Genomic DNA, 25,195 nt, shown 5'->3' on the forward strand with positions numbered 1-25,195 from the left:
AAAGACTTGGTGACATTTTAAAAGATATAGCTGCAAGACTGCAGGCCAGTTCGCAGTTTGGGGTGGGTTCAGGTGCCGGACGGCAAGGCGGTTGGGAAGCCAGTCGAGCCTCAAGTCAGAAACTTGGGGTGGGAAACAGACGGCTATAGTGACGTATGAAAGGGCAAGAACTAAGAAATGACTGAGCAGAATATTCAATAATAAATATCGCGATAAAAAAAAAAATTATTAAAACGCGGCTGTTTATTCAACGAACACGATGGGCACAATAATACAAGAAGAAGTACAAAGATGTATTACAAACTCTTTAAACGGGTATTTGCCCAATTTTGGTTTTCCTTTACTGTGTTGGATATCAAAATTAAGTCACTTCTACCCTTTGCTTGAATTGAGTAACAACCCACTGCAGGGAAAACGACCTTCGTTTTGCTATTCGCATAATCTTCAGGAACAAGACCCGCAAGCACAGTACCATAAAGCTGCAAAGTAAACAAATACGGCTCAGCAAATTTAGGTGCCGAGCAAAACCATCACATGACTTCGTATGCTTTTGCATCTGAATGAGCAAGGCTCCTGACAGAAAATGCAGCACCATATTTGGCAAGAGTTAAATCTTGCGAACTTACTTAGACCATGTCAAAGCGTCCTACATCTCATCAGCCTTCAGGCACTAAAGGGGTCAAAGGTCGTGTATTGGGGGAGGAGAATGTGATAAAAAACGGAAAGTAAAAAATATTAAAATAAACCGAAAATGGCTGACTGGCAAGTACAACGAGACTATTATGTTGTGGATCCGTCCTAATACTGTTATGCAACGGTTCTAGGTAGTTCTGCTTCATTTTGAGTATGTTGAGTTGCAATAAAGATGTCACAGGTTACCACAAGTCAATCGGACTCAAGTCAAGTCGCAAGCTATTCAGATTTACTGTAACAAAGTCATCGTTCATGCACTGTTACATCATGACTCGATTATTGATTTCAACACCTGACTTGCGATCTCATGACTGACTTGTGACTGGCTGCACGGATCACAACTCCGATTGAGATCCAATGAGATGGCAGGTGGGAGCACGGGATTCTATCAGCTATCAGTTCTCAGTACTGTCTCTGTCCTGGCTAGTCCCAGTTGCTGCTTCGTTCCCCAAGACAACAGCCATCTGAAGCATGAACTCCCTGTTGTCCGAGACTCGCTTGGCTTGTAGCTCCTCCTGTCTCTGCCGCCTTTCCTCTTCCCTCATCTCCCGCTCCTCCTCCCATTTCATCCTTCGTGTCTCCATGTCCATCTCCCAGCGCATCCGGGCCCGTTCGAACTTGAGGTATCGCTGCAGGAGCTTGGTCTGCTCTGTCAGGTGGTGGGACTGGTGGTCGATGAAGCGCATGACAGCGTCTGTGATGGCCTGGGCTACAGTCAAATCGTCCCTGGGCGGAGGTGCGCCGCTCTTTGGACGGCCGCGGGATTTCTTCGAGTTGTGCTGCTGTTGGTTGTGCGAGGAGGCCACTCTCTTGCTTGGCTTGGCCGAGTTGGTGGCAGCGGTGGGATCGTAGGTGGGATCGTTGTTTTCTGACATCCCGGCTACAATAAAAACACACACAAAATAATTTTGATGAAACTTCTGCTATTTGACGAACATTTCAAAGGAATTTCCTTGCACGAAATGTCCTGCCATTTGTCAACGAAACCTAGATTCAGTCAGTTAAAATATCTCGTAAATCGAGGACAGTATACTTAATTTCTTAGCTTAAAAAGGACCGTACAATAAAAGGAAGATAAGCAAAATTTGACACAATATCGACGGCAATCATCATGAATGAATGACAAAATGACAAAACTCCGATTAAAAAGTACGTGTAAATAAAATTAAAATTAAAAAAAAACACGTGAGTAGATATTAAGGTTAATCACTTCGGAAGTTAATCACTTCGGAAGCTAGTTACCTTCAGAGGGCAAAAAAGCTCCAAATTAGTAAGGTAAAAAAAATAGTCAATTATACAATGTACAATGTGTGATAGGAAAAACAATTAGGAAATTGAAAAACAATTAGGAAAATGGGTTATTTTATCAACAATGATAATGTTTTGTTTTTAACACAACAAATACAAAGATACCAAATACACATTATAAGAATCTCAAAAATATCGAGTTGCAAGTGCGAGAATACACAACCCGCCCTGTTTTCTAACCGTTTGATTTGAATTTTTCACCTGAATAATTCATCTCCTGGCCTTGAGTCTGGTTCTGAGCGAAGAGGTCCCGTATGTCATTTTCTTCGGTTTCCTCGAGGTCCCCATCCTCCTCATCCTCGTTCTCTTCGTAGTCGCTCTCCGGCACCTCCGGCAGGGATGGGGCAGGTATTTGCTGCGGAGGAGCCGCCGGGGTCTGGTGCGCGGTGGAGGACGGCTGGAACGTCGGGTCCGAGGTTGTGGCTCTGGACGTGGTGGACGGGGCCGCCGATGAGGGCGCTGTGGACCTCGCGCTGGCTGGAGTTCGTTTTCCTGTGCGCCAAAAACAAATGTTGAAAACATAAATTTGTTAGCGAGGCACTAGTTTTTGAGAAATCGGTACAGGTTGAGTTTAAGATGCGTGAATGGGTGATTGTTTAAACGATAGATGGTTAAAAAACAAAAAAAGAAAGAAAAACCCACATAACTCGATTTTTTGACACCTTAAAGAAATCGGCCCTGTACTCTGTAGTAACTTCATGAAATGAAATCAAGCGAATCAACTGAAATCATTAGATATAAACACATGATGAATTGCTCGATTTTCCAAAAAGTCTGCATAATATTCCCTAGTGGCGAAAAAAAAACCTCGTGCATTTCATTTCAGATACCGTTGGTAAACCTGTAAAAGAAAAGTGATTAAAATGCGCTGGCCCGGCCTGGAACATTTTGAAACATCACAACCACAAGATCGACAATCAGCGCATGCATCAAAGCAGATATAAACCAATTGTATATCCTTGCCAGACCCTTTCAACCATGCATAAAATGCAAGCATTATTATGGATGACACCAAGTAGCGAGGATGAAAAGACCACTTCAACAATGAAGGAAGGAACTAACCAATCAACAAAACACAAATATTAAGCGGAAATTATACAAACAAGGCCGGTTGATACTACATTGTACTAAGAACACATGAAAAACACGTTATACGAAACAACCGACATTGTAAAGAATCATCATTGGCCGGGGAAACACAAACACCATCTTAAAGGGACCGTGTCGCTGACGTCGTCTCACCTAGAATGGTATGTATTTCATCCAGGTAAATCTGTATGTTTCCCACGTTGGGCCACTTGCCGCGTGCCCTCAGTCTAGCAGTCTTCCGGTACTGCTTCCGGAGATAGGTCAGCCTCTCCTTGCACTGCGCCGCCGTACGCGGCGGCTGGAACTCCCCGTGCCGCCGCCCGAGCAGCACGCTAATCCGCTCCCAGATCCAGTTATTGTGCACAGCGCTTTTGAGATGAACCTGCACCTCCGGATCGCCCCAGATGGCCAGCAAGGTCTTGGTCTCGGGATGTGTCCAGTTGCGGACCCGAGGCTTGGCCGGTCTTTCCTCGCTTAGGACGCTGAAATCCAGGAGGGAGGGCACAGCGCGGGTCGAACATTCCGGGGCCGGGCTCACACCGGCACCTTCCTCCTCCGAGTACGGATAATGGTCCGATTCGGCGCCGTCAAACTCGGCGAAGGAACGCTTGCGGTCCTCTCTTAAACTGTACCCCATCCGTCCTCCCATGTTACCAGTCTCATCCGGGATGGTCCGGTCACCATTCCCACCGCCACTTGCATGGACGCTGACTGGGAAAACTTGCTTAGTGTCCGACAAAAGAGACTCCTTTCCCGCGCGACTAGACGCCATTTTGACCGCGGTCAAAAATAACCACAGACGAAATAACCTAGGGTCGCCTGCGTGCGTGTGCAGTTATTCCCCCACCACACAAAAAAAGCTTGTATGAAAGCACACGCGGTCATAGTACACTGCACATACATGTACTGTGTGCAACGAGTACACTACACAGGTCACCCTATCGCGATTCGTGCATTACTAATGTACCGAGGTGTTAGTTTGACCTCGTACTGCGTGCCTAGGGATAACACGCAGTGTGTACGTGTGTGAATACACGACGGAGCGACCCGTGGCTCAGCCCAGCCCGCATTGAAACACGTGCTAAGAGCAGCCAGACTAGCTACCCTGGGGATTCACACGGAAGGAGATCCGGACAGGTTTTTCCCACTCGGGTGTGAAAAGCTCCCTAAAGGTGGGAAATTATATTGCTCCTGCACAAGATTCTATATAGCATTAATTTATGAACTTTAATAAACTGTACTCAAATTATCATATATTGCTGTCACATTTTTAATACGAAAAGGCACAAGCCAAACAGACCCCAAAAAAGCATATGCAGTTAAAGAAATTATCATCATGTTAATTAGTTTCAGTTCAAATTCATTTTTTTCTTAGAATAGTAGTCAAAAGAATGTCAAAAGTGTTATCCATACAATTTTATTATCAAGCAAACGTAGTTAAGAAACCCATGACAAACGATATGGCGCTACTCTCTTAGGGGCGCTGTTCAAACATGTATGTACATGTAAATACACATACATACATGTACACGTGTTTTATGCCCATTGTTGAATTACATCATGCTTCTTGGCCGAGCAATACCATATCGCTATATATTACGCGGTGGGCATAATATTGTGAAGATTTCTGTGTAAAAACTAGCAAAAGTCTATTTGCACTTTGATAAAAACTATTTGGAGGGTCATTGATATATTGTCCTCCGCCGAACACCACGTTCCCACTTGAATTGGGAAAAGGTGGATCAAGATCCTGCATTTTGGTGTGATCGTTATCTTACCGCAACGAAACCGCAAGACGCGTTCCCACTTATGCTTGATCCACCTTTTCGTACGGAAATGTCGGGTCCGAAAGGTCACTGAGTTCGGAATTACGCGCGCTCTGTGGGAGTGCCATTGTTGCATGGTTGCATGCTAGACCAAGATGGGTCAGTGTTCAAACAGCACTATCAGAATTCACCGACAAAAATTACGCGAATTCACCAACATAAATCACGGATCCGTAGAGGATCCGTGCGTGCATAAATTAACAGGTGAAATCAAACAGATCAGAGCCGCTCATTGTGTGACATCACGGCAGAAACCAATGCATCGATAAGGGATTCCCTGGTTCTGAAGCTTCTCATTGGTTAGAAAGGGTCACATGATGTACTACGACATCATTTCCAATTTTCTATAATCAATACTTCAGATTTGTCACCTCAGTACGTACCGCGTTATCGGCACTATTCTCATCGCATACTCGTAAGCTTTTCCATGATTCTGTGCCAAAGTGAAGTCTTTTGGTGAGTGCGGACTCAGAGTCATTTATGGATGGAAAAATAAGTAAAATTTCACTAATGAAAAAAGGTTTAGTAATGGACGAACACGCAACAAAAATAAGGCCTAGTGTAGTTTTAGGATACCACGTGCGCTTTTGCATGCGCGGTGCTAGCCCGTAGTTCAGCGGTTGTTTATTGTGCATGTTGTATACGCTGGAAATGTTCACATGAGCTACACGCCTGAAAACGTGTTTCTTCGTTCATGAGACCGCAACATTTTCGCGCCACTCGTGCACCGGGCGGATGTTAACAGGTCAAATTGCCGGATCAGATCCACCTTTTGCGTTCCCATCTGATCGTGATCCGGCAATTGCCGGATCTGATCCACCAATTGGGGGATCTGTATCCTGGTCCAGAGGTGGATCAGAAAAGGTGGATCTGATCCTGATCCACCTTATAACGGTTAGCGTTCCCACTACACACAATTGCCGGATCTGGTCCACCAATTGGGGGATCTGATCCGGCAATTTGGCAAAAGGTGGATCAGATCCCCCAATTGGTGGATCAAGTGGGAACGGGGTCGAAATGAATGGAGAGGGGGATATGCCTCCTCCCCCATGACCCACCGCCCATGACGAGACTATCTGACGCCTGCCCTCCTCCTCAACCAAAAAAAAAAGCCTCAACGAAAGCCATTAATTATCAAGGGCGCCCCCATATGAAAAAATACTTTAAAAACCGCGCCGAATATGGAGAGCCACAGATAGAAGCACACGAAGGGATCGACACAGCAGAACATGAAAGAGAAAGACAGGCTGTCTTTAGCGGAAGTCGGGTGATCGATCGATGAGATTAGACGCCTGGGGGATTTTTAAAAGCGTATCATTAGGGACATACAATCTTGTTACTTCAAACGAAGCGTGCCATGCCTATCTATCAAAAACCAAACAAAATCAGGCACCAATACTATCATTTTCCCCCAGTCGTCATTTACATGCATGAATGATACAATTGGCTATTAGTATGGAGAACTCTAATATTAATCTCCACGTGGCTTCATGAGGAGAAATGCAGCGAGGAAGGGTTGCACCTAGAGATTGGTAGGATTTGAACGCCCACAAGAACGGTTTGAAGAAAATAAAATAGATCGTTGCGAACACAGATTATGTGGCCTAAAGCCATAAAGTGAACTCTTCGTACATCCGTTTGTCTGTTCCTTGCTCTATGGTTAAATGCGCCAATCAGCCTGTCAGACCTATTATGCTCTAGATCACCGAGCTCAACGCTCAACGATACCACAGAATCTTCCCCGTCCATTTTCTTCCCATCTTCAACAAGCTTTACTTAGGTACCACCAATAACCCACCTTTATACGGTGCTCGCTAAATGTCAAGTTTTCGACTCAGGGTGTACTGGTATACATGTACATCTTTTTCAACGACCGTGCATAAGAAGTGGAAAAAGCGCGCCAAGTCTCATTCTGTGATCATTGGGGTATTGTACAAACATTGACTGCTTCGAGTGGTATATAGTAAAACTAGCCTCCGAGGTGATCCATTGAGCATTCCATTCTTTTTCCCGAGGCGAAGGTGAGGGAAAATAAAAGAAGAATGCTCCATGGATCACCGAGGGAAGCTAGTTTTACCCCCCCCCCCAAGAGGTTGTCAATTTTTTTATTATTTTTTTTATGTATTTTTTTGTAGTCCTACGATTTGACCTTGGAGATATGTATGTGGCCTATTTTTGAGTAGTTTAATTATTGTGTAAGTGGCGCCACCAACGTCAAAATAGTCCGCCCCCCCCCCAAAAAAAATCCCAATTTTTTTTCTCCGGCCAAAAAGTTTGGGCATTGGTTTTTTTTTTAAATTGTAACTTCAAAAAAATTTGAATTTTTTTGTGAGCCCCCTCCCCCAAGCCAAATCCTGGGTGCGCTCCTGGATGTCATCTCAACTTAGCCCTGCGTACTGCACACGGTGTAGCATTGCACCAATGGAACCGGAAGTTAACGCAACTGGAGTGTTTCAGCCAATGAGCGCTTGTAACAAGTGGTGCGTGCGCGTGTATGACGAAGTCACTTACGAACCGGATAGGCCTAGTACTTTGGTTGCTATGCATATAATACTTTGGTTGCTATGCGTGTAGTCTTTTTTTGGCCGTGCACAGCAAGATAGCAAAATAGCGAATATCATGTGCCTCGCTATTGGCCAATCAAGATACATGGGTGAGGTGTTATAATAATATTTATGGGGTACATTTGGTTATATTATAAAGCATATAGTCTAATTGGGCTTACACGTTTCTGATGTTTTAAGCATTTAGTATTTACATGTACATGTGTATAAGGTATCAAATGCAATCCGAAATTACGATATGATCTGCAAATGCAAAGCGAAGATCCGAGAAAGGGATGACTTCGCCCCCGGCTGGAGAAGCGGGAAAAGGGCTTTCTAGGGTTTTAATCCAAAAAGCACGCGTACGTCATAACCCGTTTTGCCGACTGACCATACTACGACCAAATGGACACCGTTCCATCACAATCTGACCTGGCTAGTTCGTGAGTTGCGTTCCCTTGGTGAATCTGACAGATTATATAAATGCGGTCACTTTGATCTTAATCCCGTTAATAAAAAAATAATAACTTACGCTGACCTCGAGGTACATGCTCTAAAAATAAAACCCATCTATACCGTCACAAAAAGTGAATATCAGTTTATGACATGACCCCAGGTGCGAAGTTTAGGAAATGGGCTGAATTTGAAATGGAAGAAAAAAATCCAGGTTGTAATCTCGGGAAGCAAGGGATGACAAGACGAAAGTACAATTATCCAATAAACCTAATGGAAATGGCTTGTGTTGGAGTCTGACCGCTGGTTTTTTTGTGTGTGTCTAGCCCACGGTGCAATTTCCAAAGACGAAAACCACACAAGGTAAAAATTCGAAGACTCGGTTTAACTTCGGCAGGATGAAGTCTGACCACGTACACCTGAAGAACAGGTTGTCCCGGTCACTGACATTTCGATGCACTTACGCACTTTATGAATTCTGTCGAGTTATTTGATTTTTTTTAATATTGGCATGAGTTCTGTCTGGCAAGAGTTGTGTAAGTTGACAGAGGATGGAAAGTTATTGATTTATTTGATCTATTTGATGTATTTTATTAAATTGGATTTTTGTTATGATTGGGCCGTCTGTGGGGCATGTTGGCTGCTGTGCTGTTGGATATGCCGTTTTTAACACATAGCACCAAGGCGAAGCTCGAGGGTGCTATGCGCCCTGAGGGTGTTACAAACTATCCCATATCACAGTAGTCAACAATTGTTTTGTTATATCGTGCCAATAAATCAAAAAGATAATAGTTGTAACTGACTTTGCAAGAAATAACTTGAATCACTGCGGTGTTACCTTTGATAAACTGCCGAACATAAGCTCCGCCAGTTCTCAGCCGTGAACGCAGCTGGCAAGCCCTACACGCACGCGCAATTTATGTGCAGCGCAGTGTATACGAGGTTTATTTACATTAGGCGACGCAGTGTATGAAGTTGACGGTTACGTGGCCGTTTTAGAACAATTAAATTACAGTATCCAAGCACAATATATAGCAAAATACATTATTAATGACCCTCGCCTTTGGCTCGGGTTATTATAATAGGCGTCCATTCCTCCAGCCTGTCTTTAAACGGACTTGTTTAAAACCGGCCAAGACCGTTTTCCTTATATGCTTTTGTACTACTTTCGTTCTAAAATGGCTTATGAGCTTCTGTACGGATAAACAGCATACCACCCAATCCTGATTTCACCTTTGGAAATCTCTGCTTTCCTCCTCATAGAGTTCGATTTGAAATTGAGTTGAACCCTTTCTGTACCATTTTTGAGTGGAATTGATATAAAGGGTTTTACCTTTCTTTACCGAAACTCTGGCGATCTCGTTCGGCAGATGAAGTTGGCGCTGTGTAAATGGTCCGTGCAGTGGAAACAACACTTTTTTGGGGGGTGTTTTTCGAAGAACATGATTGGAAACAACTGTACAGGTTTTTTTTGGTGGTTATTCGAAGAAAATTATTTAATTACGTTTAGAAAAAACACCTGAAAGTCCAATCTAAACAAGAAGGAATCCAAATAAAAACTACTCCCCGTAATGGAAATTTAATATCCCACGAACGTTATATCAACGTCGAGTTTTAATGAGATTTTCTTTTCTCGGTAATTTCGTACAGATGTTCCGGTCGTTACATCTGTTTATACCGCACAATGTAATTTACGTCTCCCTGTAGATTTCCCCATACACGTCTTTGTTCATCCTCTAAATGAAGGCCTAATTTCAATTACCAATGTCCACATTTCCACCGACGTGAAGGATGGTTCTGCCAATCAAAACACGGTCGACAAGGTTATTTCCTTTTTGTCTTTTTCTGTCCGATAATGAATTGCATTTGCAACTGAATACGTTCGCCGGCGGAGCTAGGTATATAGATTTAAGTGTCACAGCGGGCTCGGCAACGGCGAGTCAAAGTCAGAACTTGATCTCTGTGTAAATTCGCTGTTTTATTGGGAGACGTCGATGAGTGACCAAAACAAAAAAACTCCGAGTCGTTCGTGTCGGTGAACTAAGCCCTGCATCTGCTTGCCCGCACACACATGGCGGAAGCAGTATTGAAAGAACGCCAAAGGAACTAAAGCCAAAATAGTGACCTCTGAAAATCCGTTAAATCTCTGAACATGACTATCAGTCTCTCTCTTTCTCTGTTTTTAAGGGTTAAATGTGTAAGCACTATGGGCACATTTGTTTTGATTATTAAAAAAAAGCGGCGGCTGAACAATTTTCTCAACATTGTCTCATACTACAGGAACAGGACAGTTAGTACTCGAAAGCGAAGTTGGGATACTCACGGCAAGCATTCGCACTTCGAATTCACGAAACAGTTAAAGGCATTATATAGGATCCTTTTCAGTTATCCCAAAAGTAACCTAGGAAATTATTATCCAAACGCTTACTTGGATTAAAGATCCTAATGGTACTAAAATCCCGTGAAATTGTTCCGTCTGGCTTGCTGTCATTTAGAAGAAATCAAGAAATGTAGCTGATTTCCAACGTTAACGATCAATTGACTGACTTTTGGAAATAAAGAGTTCTATTGACGAAATTCAACAGGTTAGATTGTTAATATTCTTCTTTGTACGCTGAGTGCCGTTAGTACTAGCAACGAACAAAATGCATGAAAAGAAATGGACCTATTTGCCTTTTAATAAACATATTAAACTCTGGCGAATTTTGCCGCGAATGTTTATAATTTTGTTCGAGAGAGTTCCTGCAGAATTGAATATATGTGAGGCTTCAAGTAGTCAGTGGAACCGCACCTTAACTCCCTAACTAGGTGATTTAATAGGAACCTTCCTCATCCATGCAAATCCCAACACATGGTAAACGGCGCACATAAACACTTGTTGGACTCTGTTTATTTGTGGTATGCCTAATCCCACCCAAGGTACAGTCAGTTTACTAGTGCAGTACTCATCCAAGTAAACATATCCAAATAATTTAAAAATTAAACGAAATGAAATATAATGTAATTGAAGTTTAATAATAAATCTACCGAGTCTATACCTAGCACTGAAGGACTTACGTTCCCACCCAAACTTTTGGAGATGTGACCATAATATTTACCCATCCCGTTTTTCTAACGGACAACTTCGCACAAACAATGCACTGAGGATTACGGGCCTCGGGTGCGGTTATATAGTGGGGAAACATTTGTTTAACAATGGGTTCTCTCAACTGTGAAGAAACATACTGGTGACAGGTGCAATCTCACGTAAGGACGAGGTGCTAGGATAGCGAGGTAGAATTCCTGGTGTTGGGATTTGGCTGGTTGGGGATCGTTAGGGTTAATACCAACCCGTACACATTCACTGACACAGAGTCCGCCCCCGGTTCTTTTCAGAACCCCACAACCTCACCAAAGAGATGTTACCCAGTGTTACCGCTACCACTTCATATCGTATATCTTACATCTTAGCAATCCCTTCTCTTGGCCCGTAGGCAGTCAAAGCAGACATGTCACTTGCTTGAGTGTTATTACATTCAACAGGCAGCATTCAACAGGAAACTGTTATTGGCAACGATTTATATTGCTATTTCAACAGATGCAGTGAGTGACAACTGGAGTGAGATTGAAATGACGATTGAGGTCAGTTAAAAGGGAGCAAGGTTGGGGCAGTGGTACTAATATATTACTTTTTTTTCTTTTCTTTTTTTACCTCTGTGACTCCGGTTCGAATCCCACCAGGCTTGTGATTGGGTTTATCGGTCCCTGTCTCATTCCGTTGGGTTTCCTCATCATGGCGGCAATTTCATGTTTCACGACAATTTCTGCTTGATTTTCTCTCAAGGGTATGGGAATCGAGCCCAAGTTCATCAACTCATGTTACGGTTTTGGCTGCCTTCCAGCCCGGCAACTACTATTATAAACGGAGTACACCTCCTTGTTGATGTATCATTATCACGGCTAATGTGAGGACGACCGAAAATCACCTTCTTGATTACTATCCAGAAATAGAATTTATAAAGCCGAACTACACGATATTTCGATTGCATTACCCTTAAAAGTATAGGTTTCCTCCATTGCATCCACACTCGGTGATGGAAAAGAGTGATTACTTCCTGCGGCATACCGGTCTTACACAGAAAGGACCTTAATCTGGCATTCGGAAAATACCAATAACCTTTGCATACCATTGCGCATACAAAGACATGTACGATTAAAAAATGTTATGTGATTCTTATACCCTTTTTATTACTTAAACAAATTACAAGCAATAGCGATTAACAAATACTGCCGAGTGCCGAGAGATTTGAAGACTATTCTATCTGCCTCCATCTCCCCCAAATCAGACAGAACTGACGGAACATTTTCATGCACACTCAGACGGGGAAGTTGTTTATCTTGGTCGAGTACCGTATAGACGCATACAATATAAATGCCACCGGTACATCAACACATCAGTGGCACCAGTCTATTCCGAAATAACTCCTCGTTCTCAGCCTCATCGAAGTATTTATGTGTATAGCATATGAGAAACGACATGGCTTCTGTCACATTGAGTGCATGGTCATGCGAAGTCAAAATGTAATGCGCTTAAAGGGTTTTAATGTGGTCTTTTTTGACCCACGGCCTACGAGTGCGAGGATTCAAAAGGTTCAATCACGTATGTCATAAAAGCCTTCTACGTCTCGATGGAAATCCAATTTTAGCCATGGGTGTATCAAGATGCCCTGCTCGAAGAAATCGAAGTAGAAAAAATAAAAAGCTCCCGCCAGAGGGCAGCATGCACACATAGGCCCTAAATCCTTTCCGTTCTTCTACCTGTAGATTGATCGTGATCGCTGAGTTAATATCAGTCCAGCATGAAATAAGAGTTGCAAAACAAGTCAATCGACCTTTATGGATCCGTGACATGCCTTGTAATTTGTAATTGTGTTCCCCATTCAAAGATCAAGGAAGCCGAGTCGACGTTCAGACTTAATCCTGATTCGTATATGCATCATACATACATTATAAACACACATCATGTAGAAGCTAACCGCGCATGCGTCGGACGGGGACGACACGCATACAACGCCAAGAAGTTATTGTCTAGTCCCCAGCAAACTTGTACCGCGGACATTGCGATCATGTGCAGGTGCACAGCCTAGCTCGCGGAATGTGCACAGGAACCCAGCAAAACTAAAAGGAATCAATAGTCAAGTCTAATGTCAGGGTAGTCCCGAGTCTATGTCCCTTAATACCTCTGCCTTCCTGTTTCATCATAATCGGATCATTTCGTCGCAATCACATGTCACTCTCGGAAAGAGTTGGGCAATCAGCAACTTTGGTTGAAAAAAATTGAAATTACTGTGGCCTGGAGCAGCTGAAGGAGAAAGCGAGAAAGCATGATTGATGGAACTCACTAAGGCTAATCGTAAAACATCAGTCAGGCATCAGGAAGATTGCACGAGATGGCCAAATTCCTTCCACATTCTGCGCCTGCATTTGCTTCCTTGACAACGCGGTGCAGGTAATAATTTGCCCACTGGCGAAGCTTTTTTCTTTCCCCAAAACGCGTCAAAGATTTTCCGTTGCTATGACTACCATATAAGTGAGGAATGAATTCCATAATTCGGCCAGCCTGGCAAATGAATGTAACGCTCAAATCTCCTTAAGTTTTCTGAGGAAGTCTTAACACGTACTTAAGTCTTAAAAGCCGTCTCAAAACGTCAACGGTCAGGGTGAAGTGACACTTTTTCTATGCGAAACTTTACAATCGCAAATATTCCATCAACGAACATAAAACTGTGTTATGTATATACATACATGTACCTGCACCATAACTAAGATTCTACCTTGATAACTGTAATAACAAACTGCAGTTGTTAAAAATATCGGGCTTTTTCTATTCTCAATTTGAAGCAAAATTGACAACGTTCAACTTACACAGGTTCGTCCCCTTTTTTTCTTTTTTTTTACTGTGTATACGCGTATGTGACAAACATGTATGATGTAGCAATTTGCATGCCACACTGGCTGCACTCACCGTGAAAAGACCCAGGCTGACTGGAACTGGTTCCCGGCGCCTCTGCGCTGGTGTCTGTGACCATTCCACGTGGCATTGACGAAGTCGGCGCACCCGATGAGGTCGTGGAACTCCATGATGAGGCGGGAACTTTGGATTTCGATCTCCGCAGGATCTTGTCGATCTGGTCGAAAAATTCCCACTGCAGCCCGGGCCGGCTGCCACCCGCATGCTTCCTGCCGAGCATGATCCCCTTGTACTTTGTCTTGAGTTGCTTGAGTTTGAACTGGATCTGAGGTTTGGTTCTCTCGTAACCCATCTCACGCAGCCTCTTGGCGGTCTTGGCGTAGATGATCTTGTTGCTTAGGTAGGCGTCTTCGTGGTCTGGCATATCGAGCTGCTCCTCCTCACTCCAGACATCCACCAAGACTTGGGTCTCCTCGTGGTTCCAGTTGACCCCGCGTGAAGGCGGCACCGGCATCGGCTTGTTTAGTACGCTCTCCCCTCCAATTATCCGAATGTGAGCCATTGTGACGTGTTGTCTTTCGACCACGTGGATTCACACTGAACGTGTTCTTGTTATAGACCTTGACAGGAATATCAGTTGTACACGTGTCAATCGGGAAAATGTGTCAACCAAAACCAGTCCACGGTTATTATTACCACATTCACAAGTACCAGCACGTGAAACAACCCCTGCTAAACCAACGCAACGAGCTGACAGTATGGCGGCGTAAACACAGTGTAAACGGAACTAACTCGACACGGCACGGTGCTAGTAGTGTGCATAAAGGAACGCATTGATAAGGGTCTCATGTAGGAACCCGCGTGCCACGCCGTCGTGTGTACAGCGTTAATCCCATTATCAGCTGAAGAGGAGGTCGGCTGTGGTTCACACGATGGAGGCGATATGTTGAGCTAGTCCCCTAAATACCTGAGCTCCCCTGACCTCCGTAAACTGGTCCCCTGTAGAGTGAATGCATGTTTGTTCCGACCATGGAGCTGTGTTTTATAGCTCCATGTTCCGACGAACCACAGCCGTGCATGGTTGGGGTAGGCTCAGCAAGTTTTATCTTCTTACCGGGGATAAACATGTATGAGCGATTAGAGGGTTGGGGGAATAAAGTGCAAACTGCATCTGACTCGGTGAGGAAGCTTTCTTCCGGCCAACGATTTTGTTCATAAACACATAACCAAGACTGAAATTATCATTATAGAAGATACCGATTGAACATGTTGCCCTTTTTTAACCAACAGCTAGAAGTTTTTTCCTTTAGTTCTTAGATATATATATATATTTTTTACATAATACATGTTTTCGAGGGAGAGTGGATAACACGAAATAACATGATCTGCCAGGTTTAAGGCCTTCCTGTAAATAACTAGAGACTCAAACAGACACATTAACAATATATCTGTCATACAGTTTTGTTGTATAAACCTACAAAGTCATACAAGTTGTACTAAGGTTGGAGGTGCATCATAGGCAACCTAGTATCATGAGACACAACAGACATCTTGTACTATAACCCAGGCCAGCACTGATGATGGAGTAAAAAAAAAAAAAAAACACTGAGGAAATTATGTTCTTGATGCAAGCTTAAGAGTCAAAGATAACAAGGCATTGCTGAGAACTTCGAGCCAGCAATGCAAATAATTATGTACCTACAGAAAATACGACTGCTGCACATAGGCCTTTAACACAGTAAACACTACAACATTACTTTAAGGTAATTTTGGAGACAATTAGACAGAGACATAGCTCACAATGGACACACTTATTAACAGAAAATCACCGAGAAAGTTGAGGACAGAGAGATCGGTCGGGGAGGGTCGCGGGGCGTCGACGTGCGGCTCAGACTTCCGTCGAGCAGTTCTTGGTTGGCTTTAGGCGACGGTGACACAATAATGATTTTGTTACTTGTATATCTGTTGAAATTTCCCAAATCAAATATAAAGAAATTAAAAGTCGCCAGACATTTCGATCTGTAAAACCAGACTGGGGGGGGGGGGGGGACTGATAAACTCACAGCAAAAGGAATGTGATCCATAATATTACCATTATGGTAATCGATTACTGTAAGTCTGCAAGTCCATGTAATGTGACCGGAAAACAAGATACTTCCACTAAAAAAAGTCGGTATAATGAAAGACCAGGCACCACAGTCACACTAACTGTGGTTAATTTCATATCCCTACAATTTAAAATATCGTGATATTGATATAGTGCCTAATGACTACCCAGACAATTTTTGCACCCACATCGGATTACGAATTAATTAACCCACAATTTATCATCAGATTTATTGCGATGGTTTTGATTCAAGCAACTAATACAGTATTCTAGCTTTACTGCTCTCGTTTCAGTTATGCAAAGAGACCTCCAGTTACTACATGTATTACAATAATTCGCAGAAGACAAATAAGAATTATAATGAGTTGAATTATTTATAGCTTATATAGAATGGCATAGGAATTGAGCTATACTGAGCCTGAACATTACATCCGGTTTCGGGTTCATCTTTATCCAAGCCTTAATCCCATATCCAACTGGTCCACGATTATGATTACTTACATGCTTCCACGGCCCGCAATACTCGCAATATTTAGGCAAAAATGCACCTGAATCCATCTTGTAGCTCAATGAGCTGATCTGCACAGCGCCCTCACTGAAGATATGTTCCGTGATCTAAATTCGGAGAGAACGTATAAGCACTACAATGTATCTTCTCAGGGTCCAGACCAGTAAATAGACTGCCATAGATCTTGGTGGTAATTACGCGTACTTCCCAATATTATTTAAAATACTCACAACCCTCGAAGGTGTTCAAGACACGCATCAAATTAAAGCTTATTTCATCATCTTTTCATTTCTTGTTCAATTTTTGGGGTAATCCGGTGACTCTTGGGAGAAATTTCCATCCGAACATGATCAGCCCTATAAACAGTCCCATCGCGTTTAGGGCCCAACTCTATCAAAATTTCACAGAAATACAAGTTCACAGTCCTGTGCACGGCTTCCACCCTTCTTTTTTTTTTTACAAACCGTCAAGTTCATGGCCCACAAAATGCTCTAATACCGAAGAATTTCAGGGCGTGCAAATCGTGATTTGGCCGGCGTAGGCAATTTCGGGCCTATTTACTGGCCTGGACTCCTCGTTCGTATCACAGGCTTCACAGCAACAAAGGCATATCCTCGGTTATAACAGCAGAGGGCCTTGCAAATGCAAACGAAACGACAGACGAGGCTTGCGTACTCGAGGCCTGGACCCGAAAGTCTCCATTTAAGACATATACTCGGTGACTCAGTTTGACAAACATTCAGTCAGTGACTTAGCAAGGTGACAGTAGGGCGATTCAGAAAAAAAAATGATGCACAGTGTATTCGATCACAATTTACAATGACAAATTATTATCTGTAGTTTGAAAAGCATGTTAGTGGATGTAATAGACGTGTATTGGGACGGGGTGTTGATACGTCAATCGCGACCTCTCCACTCCGTACAGAGCAGCTTGAGCTTCAAAAACAAGTGCTTGTGTAACATTGTCATTTATTCCGAAGGCAATGAAGTTCATCTCCAAAACAAATTAGATACGGTGACGGCCATGCCAGAAGAGCACTTGATACATGATGAGAAACCCAAGTTGTTCTGCAAAGGTTGGTCAAGTTTGTATAAGAGGTCATCTATAATTATCATCATTTTCATAAGCGTACAAAACGTACCTTCGAAGGCCGCGGTGTTAACGACTAATTATGTACGCTTTTGAAATTGAATAAAAATGTTGATCAATCTTTTCCGTCTAGTATTTCTTGTATAGTGAGCTTTCTGAAGATCTGTCATAAAAAACGGTACTTCAACTTGGCGAACTTCTGACCAGCTCGCGATTCGTGAGTGCTGCCATATTTTCATCCTTCGTAACGATGAATTGCATTCGCAAGCGCCTCGTGTACTTAGCCGGCAAGGCTGAAATGAAAGGCGAAATCTTTGGAATAATTTATCATTCACGGACAACATTATGAACCATTTTATGGAACATTTCCTAATACCCATATTTAACGCACTGTCCTCAGCGGCATTGCATTCATCGAACAGCTTAACCCTAAAAGGGCCGGGTTATTTTGACCATCTCTCAGCCATCGAGTGACGAACAATTTTGAAATTTCATGACTATAGGTCAAAGGGTTTTGGAATTATGGCTAATTAATTATACATATGTACGAATGGTAATTCTGCTCTGTGTACACGACGTACATGGAAAAATTCAGTTTTCACGGCGCGTAGCGCAAGGCTCGAGGCTAAAAAGTCATAACAGCTCTGGTCGCGAAAATTTTTTTTCAAGGCTATCGCAGAAAAGTTGAGGGGTTAACTAAGCGCTTATTCAGCGAACTTGGAGAAAGAAGTTTTTGTGGCCTTTGTTAGCAATCATCGGTACTCGGTTATCCGTGATGGGAGAAATGCAAATAAGGTATCAATGGAAAGCTAATGAAGTACCATTTAAGATGGAGCCACTTTGACAGCGTTTAGGTTCATAACTTTTACATATTAACCCCTTGTTGTTGGATTACCTTTCAGTTTACACCCCGCATGTTTCGTTGAGATTGTTAAACAGAAAATAAATAATGACTTGAATAACTGTTGAAATCTAGTTGACGAAAATCAATCCATGGCGATAAGACTCCCAGTCAGCTGTCAAGAATTATAGAAAGATGAAGGAATAAAAAGACATTGATCGCCCTTCTTCACAGTATACGGCCCGCCGCACACGAGAGCTATAGGCCTACGTACTGTGTTTTTTTTTGCTGAGTTTTCTGCTTAGCGATCGAGGCCGTGAGGCAAATCTCCCCTTGACAGCACACGGTGAGTTTTTCGTCTCGCGAGGAGAAAGAAATCAAACAGGATAGATATTTGCCTTACAGCCTCGCGAGGCAGAAAACTCAGTTAAATTTCACCGCACACGGGGATATTTTGTGACCTACGTGCTGAGCAAACGGTCTCGATTGACTTTTTGCTCAGCGCGTAGCTCTCGTGTGCGGCGGGCTTAAGTTTGGCAGGAGGACTACTGCATTTACTTCAAATCTCTTTTATTCTTTCATCTCACGGTTAGTTGTTTATCACGCAGAATCTTCTCTTGTTATGTTTTGGCTATGTTGCACGTTGTTTTGCACTTAATGAAATTCTTTCAGCTGCAATATTAATGCTACGACTTTTATTGAATAAGAATCTCGACGGAGATTAATTCTAGGTTGTTAGAGGGCGAAATTAATCACAAACCTGCAACTTATGGTTAATGAATAATTACAAACACACAGAAAATCGTGCCCTTCCCGTAAAACGTACGCAGACGCTGCAGACATGCTTGAACCATCAATGCATCGTTACGGATATGTTTTTTTGTGTTCTTTTGTATTTTCTCCCCGGCCATTACTGTGCATCAAAACGTGCGTGATCAAGGAAGTAATCAATGAGGCACAAGCTTGGCTCAAAGTACATGTCTTTTCCTGTACTGGTGGAGCCTAACTATTCCGTAGTTATACAAACACGAAATAAAAATGCAGTAAATGTGGGGAAATTACGTGTTGAGAAAACCTATAGGTAAACCATTATATAATGTTCGTGGACATTACAGCGGCATTCAGTATCGGATGGAATTGATTGTAATCACTTTTAACACGTTACTTTGTGGTGAGAAACATCAATGGCACAGGACGTGTTTGCATTGAGTTGAAGCATGCTTGCCATCGAAATACGACACTATAAAATGAGTTTAGTAGTCATAACAATGAAATATGTTTGTTCTTTTTGGAGGAATTTGGTTGTAGGAGTACGCAAGTTTGACAAATAATGCGGACTATACAAGGGTAGATCATGCTTGTTCGTTTGCCATCGCACTAACCCTGCAGGTACTTTTGTCTTCAATGTTTCCCAAGTCTAGCAACACTAATAGCAGAAGCTAGGCAACCTAGGCTAGCAAAGCTAACGGCACTCTTTTCAACAGTCCATCGCCAAAATCCAACCCGAAATTCACAGCAACTCCTATAAAATCACGTTCGTAGCTTAAAGTACAGAGAGTTCCCAGAAAGCCAGTCCTACCCCTGTCCCTTAATTTTTGAGGTCACCTGCACCCCTCCTCTGATCACAATCCACCTGGTTCACGCCTGTACCTCATCCGAATCACGGACCACACGGGTCCGCATCCCGACTCACAACAAATGCGGCATATTGTAATCCTATACCCTCCCGAGTCTGACATGCGATACACACATTTCTTCTTTTTTCTTTCTATAAGAATGAAATCATCCATCAGCGTCTCGCGGCCACATACCTCAAACGGAGAGGCGAAATCGGAACCTTCCCGGTCCATTACTGATGACGTCATTGTAAATGTTCTCCTCAGGCGCAGCATGTACTCCTTCTAGAGGAAGTGGCGCCTTGAGTCAAGATTAGTGGTCTACGTACGCGCGGCTGACTCAGTTTCAGCAACGACCTTATTACGGGTTCACACGCGCATACGCATAATAAGTCTTTTGAAACACTAACACCATGGATACGCAGGGTAATATTGTTCCTCTTAAAGGGAAAATACAACATTTGCAAACATCGAAATATAAAACTACCAAGTTTTTACGAAATACCTTACTAGCATGTTGGTAAATGACAGTCTAAACCATTCTGTAAAATTATGGCACCTTGTGTGGAGTCAGTTTCAAGAAAATGGTATTTTTGTATACATTTCCAACGGTAGTCGGCCGACCACCGTTGGAAAAACCTAACTATTTTTCAACTACTAGTGCTCCATATTTACCATTTGTTTCGGTCCAAATTGTGTTTGCTATTGGTTACATGTTCATGAACGGGTGCAGGCCAGCTAGACTTGTTCCCTTACCTTACAATTTTCCGGCATCTATGATCCATTTCATTTTTAGTGGAGTCAGGGAACCAGACTACTTGAACATTTTGTTTTTCTTGGTTTTTCCAGCATTTTCGGACACAAAACTTCAAACATGTCAGTGTAACAATATTTTGGTCTATCATACTAACCCCTCATCTAGTTCATTTCTGAAAATTACAGCGAAAGCCAATGATGTACATTCCCTTTAATTCACGTGAAAAGAACATATACGATAAACTAAAATCTAACATCTACAAAGCTCAACCTGAGCTGCCACAAGTCAGTGTGTTTCTTTTTTTCCCATACAAAGGACGAGTCGTTACAATGGAAATGTCGGAAGACAACTTACCAAACCATTTAAGCAATTTAAACCACAAAACGGCAAAAGATCATCTACTGGATTGTGTTTCGTAATGCTATGTCTTTAGACGGGTTTTTATTAATGACATGTATAGACAAATAAATGGAGAAGGATTGTCATGTTGCAATTGCGTGACGACGTGACGCCGATCCGTCAGGCACATGTACCATTTCTTGGCTTAAGAAGTACCGCGAATGTCAGCGATAAACATATTTATTATCATCAGTACATCTGTGCACGCCACTTTCCACTTTGCCAGACACAGCCCACACATCCTGAGAAACCAGAATTTCAGCGAACACCGAACGGAAAAATGCCGGTTCGGGTGTGTGCAGTACACGTATTACTACGCTGCAGCGTGTGACCATTTGCACTGCGCAAAAGTCAACATTCTGTAGCGCAAAGTGCCAAATTCGCAAACTCAGTACAACCATGCAATGTGATGGTAAAACACGCATGTAGGCCTACATTGGTACTTGCAAGTGATCCTCCAAAATATTCCATCTGGGGAATTTAAACTGGAGGTATACACCTTTTATATACACCTTCGTTTCATTTCCGAACAGTCCTTAAAATCGTCTACATGCTAGTGGCAACGAGTGCCGTGAATTCAACATGATGATAGAATGTCCATCATTTGAATCGCTGCAGTGATGGCAAACATGACGAGTTCTACTTCGAGGACGTGTCTGCTGCCTGTCCCAATCCCATTTGAAAAAGAAATATAGGTCGAGTAATGATGATATGGGGCAAGCCGGGACATCAAATAGGCAAGGCTGCACAATGCTCTCATTCCCAAGCCAGAAGCTGGCATTGTGTTCCCAAGAGAGGAGGCTAGATTGGAATACGTGAGGACAGTTTGCATTACTTTACTGTTAAATGATTGCAAATGGAGTATCAATCAGCGAAAAGAGGGGCATCCAATTCAACAGTATTACTCCAGAGGGCTGCTAAAATGAGGCGTTCGTATAATTTGCGACAGACGTTCTAGGTAAGAAATGTGACTTGTCTTCAATTTAAAAAATGACGTATACATCGTGCGGCTTTTGAAGATGCAGAAATGCGGCGGCAATAGAGAAAATATAATTGAACCCTAAAGAGTCATTTGCAGCCGTTAATCCAGAGCTGTTAAACTTACGACGTTGAAAATGAGACGTTGAAACTATCTGAAATAATAAGGCGGATAACAAAATTAAGACAATCACGTCGAGTGTCTTTCATCTGTCATTGTTTAACTATTTTGAATGGAAAAATTTGTACGATTTGCCTCATTTTCAACATCACAATTTAAACTATCGTCCAAGATACCTTTCTTTTCAACTATTTTCTTACGTATCAGGCACAGCAAGAATCGCTCACAAGTCTTGATAGTTATACTACAGAGTACGGAAAAGTCCTCAGTTAAGCAGTCAGGAAACCCCTGTATTTACTTGCCCACACCTGCTTAGAAAGTGTGTAGCCGATTCTATATCCCTAGTCACATGGGAAGGAATTTGGGGGAAAATCAGGCCAACGTGCCCTTTCTATCTACCGCAGAGGGCGTCTAACTAAATTAGAGGGTTTTAGCGACGAGAGAATCCGCAGCTAAGTCTACAATTCAATATTTGGAAAAGGGAGCAGGGTTCCACCCAGCGAGCCCGCAGCCCAGATAGCAAAAGCTTAAAAGGCTAAATGGAACGCAAGAGTCTGAATGGAAAGAAGAAGAAAAATGAGAGCGATTAATGAAGATCGAAAACGTACAAACGTAAATGCTTCCCACCTACCATGGGAAATAACGTCAGCAAGCGCTGGTGGCGTACGATGTATTCGCTGATCTTTACATTAAAAAACGTGGTAAGAATATGATGTGACATTCCATTTAAAAGCTAATATTATTGCTGTAACATTAGACAAAGAAAAAGACACCAATAGTCACAGTATCTTAATTCCCTCTTAGGCTTTGTGAACATACTTCTGTATCCATCTTGTGCGAAAGACATTATTGTAACGTCGAGCCAGAGGCATGATACATGACGGAGAAACCAATCATCCGAAGCGTAATTACAGTTGTACCACTGCCTAAACTTTAACGCAGTCTAGGTTACCATGGCAATGCCATGACAATGGCCTCCTGCCTATTTTGTATTTCAGTCACGTGATACCTGACACGTGGATAACAATATTAAGTTAGCAATCGCTTTCCAAAGGTCTAACATGTCTGAATATATTTCTTAATTCAGACTGTTCCTAAAATTGCCATCCTCATATTTCTCGAGGGTTAGCCGGTAAGTCGAATGTCAAGATCCTTTCTTGATACTGTCGAGTTTTGCAAACCACATGACCGGAATAGAACTGATGAAGTCGGATTTTGATGAACTCATATGTGCGGAATGGATTGGGTTTTAGCAGTCTACATTGGTGATTAACACTGTTCATTATCGTATCCTACTGCATTCAACAGAATCCCATATAACAACAAAGTGTATAGCCTGCTGAACCCAACAACATCCATTTACTGGAAAGTAATCTCTTCTTGGAAGAAGTGTGGTTTTGAAAAGAACTGGTTGGTTAAGTGTAGAACTCGACGTTTCGGACAGTGTGCTATGTCCGTCCTCAGGAGGCCGCCTCCTGAGGACGGACAAAGCACACTGTCCGAAACGTTGAGCTTTACACTCAACCAACCGTTTTTTTCAGAACCACACTTCTTTTAAGAAGAGATTACTTTCCACATACTTCTACTTTATCTCATCCGCCATGCAAAGCTTCAAGTCATATCCATTTAGTGCTTGAATTAATCGAATCTAACAGGATTTGGCGCGCTGAATATCGCTTAGATCAGAAATGATACGGTTGAAATAAAAGCCAAAACCATCAGTTCAGAAAAAAAAGTTTGCCATATTGCAATTCAATGTTACCGGAAATTCTCATGAGTCTTAAATTGGATGGATATTTGCAACAAAAGATGAATGGACTAAGAGATATCTTCAATGTGTTTATTAAATGAATAGCACACAAGCGAGTGAATGGTTTCTGCTAATGACTGACGCATTCTGAAGTAGGTCTACATTCCAATCTGACTTAACCGGACAAGTGCAGGCATCGCATGGCAACTGCAAAGTGCAAACCGGTGATGGCTTCATATATTTCCCCCGACTAGTCCAGTTTCCGTCGACAGAAGGCAATACCCACCCAGCCGATCCATTTACAAGCTCATTAAAAACCAAACTAAATACACGTAAACGAGAGAGTGATATAGTAGGTCGCACCTGCGAAAACGCAAACATCGCGCCTAACCACTTTCCCGCCAATTTGAAATGGCTGTCAGCCGAAACGAATGGAACTAACAAAACTTTGCACTTAAAGAGGAAATCTATCCGTAGAATTTGTCCCGGTCGACGGAGCCGCGGGCCTTAATCCATGCGTGATCTGATCTGATATTCGGTTGATTTCCAGGATTCTCACTGTCTTGTCTCGTGCAGATTCATCGATACTTTTTCGCCACACGAGCCGTGAATTAAACGAAGAGGATAGTTCTCAACATGTGAATGAAACAACGGTGATTGGAAAGGTTATCAGGTTTTTTTAATCGATTACGAGCAATGACCTTTAATTTCCACACGTGCCCCTCTCCATTAATGATTTGTTTGAGCAGGCACACTGTAGTGCCACTTGTGAGACGGTTTATAAATGACAAAATCTAGTGACAAGCTCTCCCGTCATCCGACCGAAGTCTATTAGAAACGGTCAATAAAGCCTCGTTGGCGCTGCCATCTGTTTTGTTTTTCATTGACAGAGGTCGATTTTTTATTTTCAGAAAAAGTATTCTCTAAAATATATTCACTTCAATGTTGCCAAATGTAAAGCCACATCCACTTCTAAACTGCAAAGGTATCCGGACACTGCATTCTAAAGAGGCTGTCTAAAGTGCCCGGCAAAATTCCATAATTGTGAAACTTGAGCAGAATGAAAAAACTGAAGAGGGAACATTTGCAAAATCCTTCCCAGGTGAAGATTTGAAGAAGCAATGAAGATTGATGTGTCCAGATCCTTACAGCAGTTACATCAATTT

At 42.6% G+C, this 25,195-nt stretch overlaps 1 protein-coding gene across 3 annotated transcripts; it reads right to left on the bottom strand.

Annotated features, from left to right (window-relative positions):
- Nucleotides 1-225: 225 nt before the first annotated feature.
- On the bottom strand, nucleotides 226-14,701 carry LOC119730414 (BZIP-type transcription factor MBZ1-like). 3 transcript variants are annotated; one of them, XR_005271371.1, is made up of 4 exons: nucleotides 3,244-4,057; nucleotides 2,203-2,493; nucleotides 1,033-1,573; nucleotides 226-975 (listed from the first exon to the last, which is right to left on the bottom strand). XR_005271371.1 is itself a non-coding variant. In XM_038203293.1 (3 exons), the coding sequence occupies exons 1-3, from the start codon at nucleotides 14,422-14,424 to the stop codon at nucleotides 1,089-1,091; spliced, it is 1,284 nt and encodes a 427-aa protein (XP_038059221.1). In that variant the 5' UTR covers nucleotides 14,425-14,701; the 3' UTR covers nucleotides 226-1,088. The 3 variants fall into 3 exon arrangements, 2 of the variants coding, with proteins under 2 accessions (XP_038059221.1, XP_038059220.1); XM_038203293.1 differs by lacking the exon at nucleotides 3,244-4,057 and adding an exon at nucleotides 13,917-14,701 and having other exon boundaries at nucleotides 226-1,573; XM_038203292.1 differs by having other exon boundaries at nucleotides 226-1,573; nucleotides 3,244-4,056.
- Between the last annotated feature and the right edge of the window lie 10,494 nt (nucleotides 14,702-25,195).

This window comes from Patiria miniata, unplaced genomic scaffold (genome assembly GCF_015706575.1).
Source record: "Patiria miniata isolate m_02_andy unplaced genomic scaffold, ASM1570657v1 HiC_scaffold_22, whole genome shotgun sequence".
In the NCBI taxonomy this organism is placed as follows: domain Eukaryota; kingdom Metazoa; phylum Echinodermata; class Asteroidea; order Valvatida; family Asterinidae; genus Patiria; species Patiria miniata.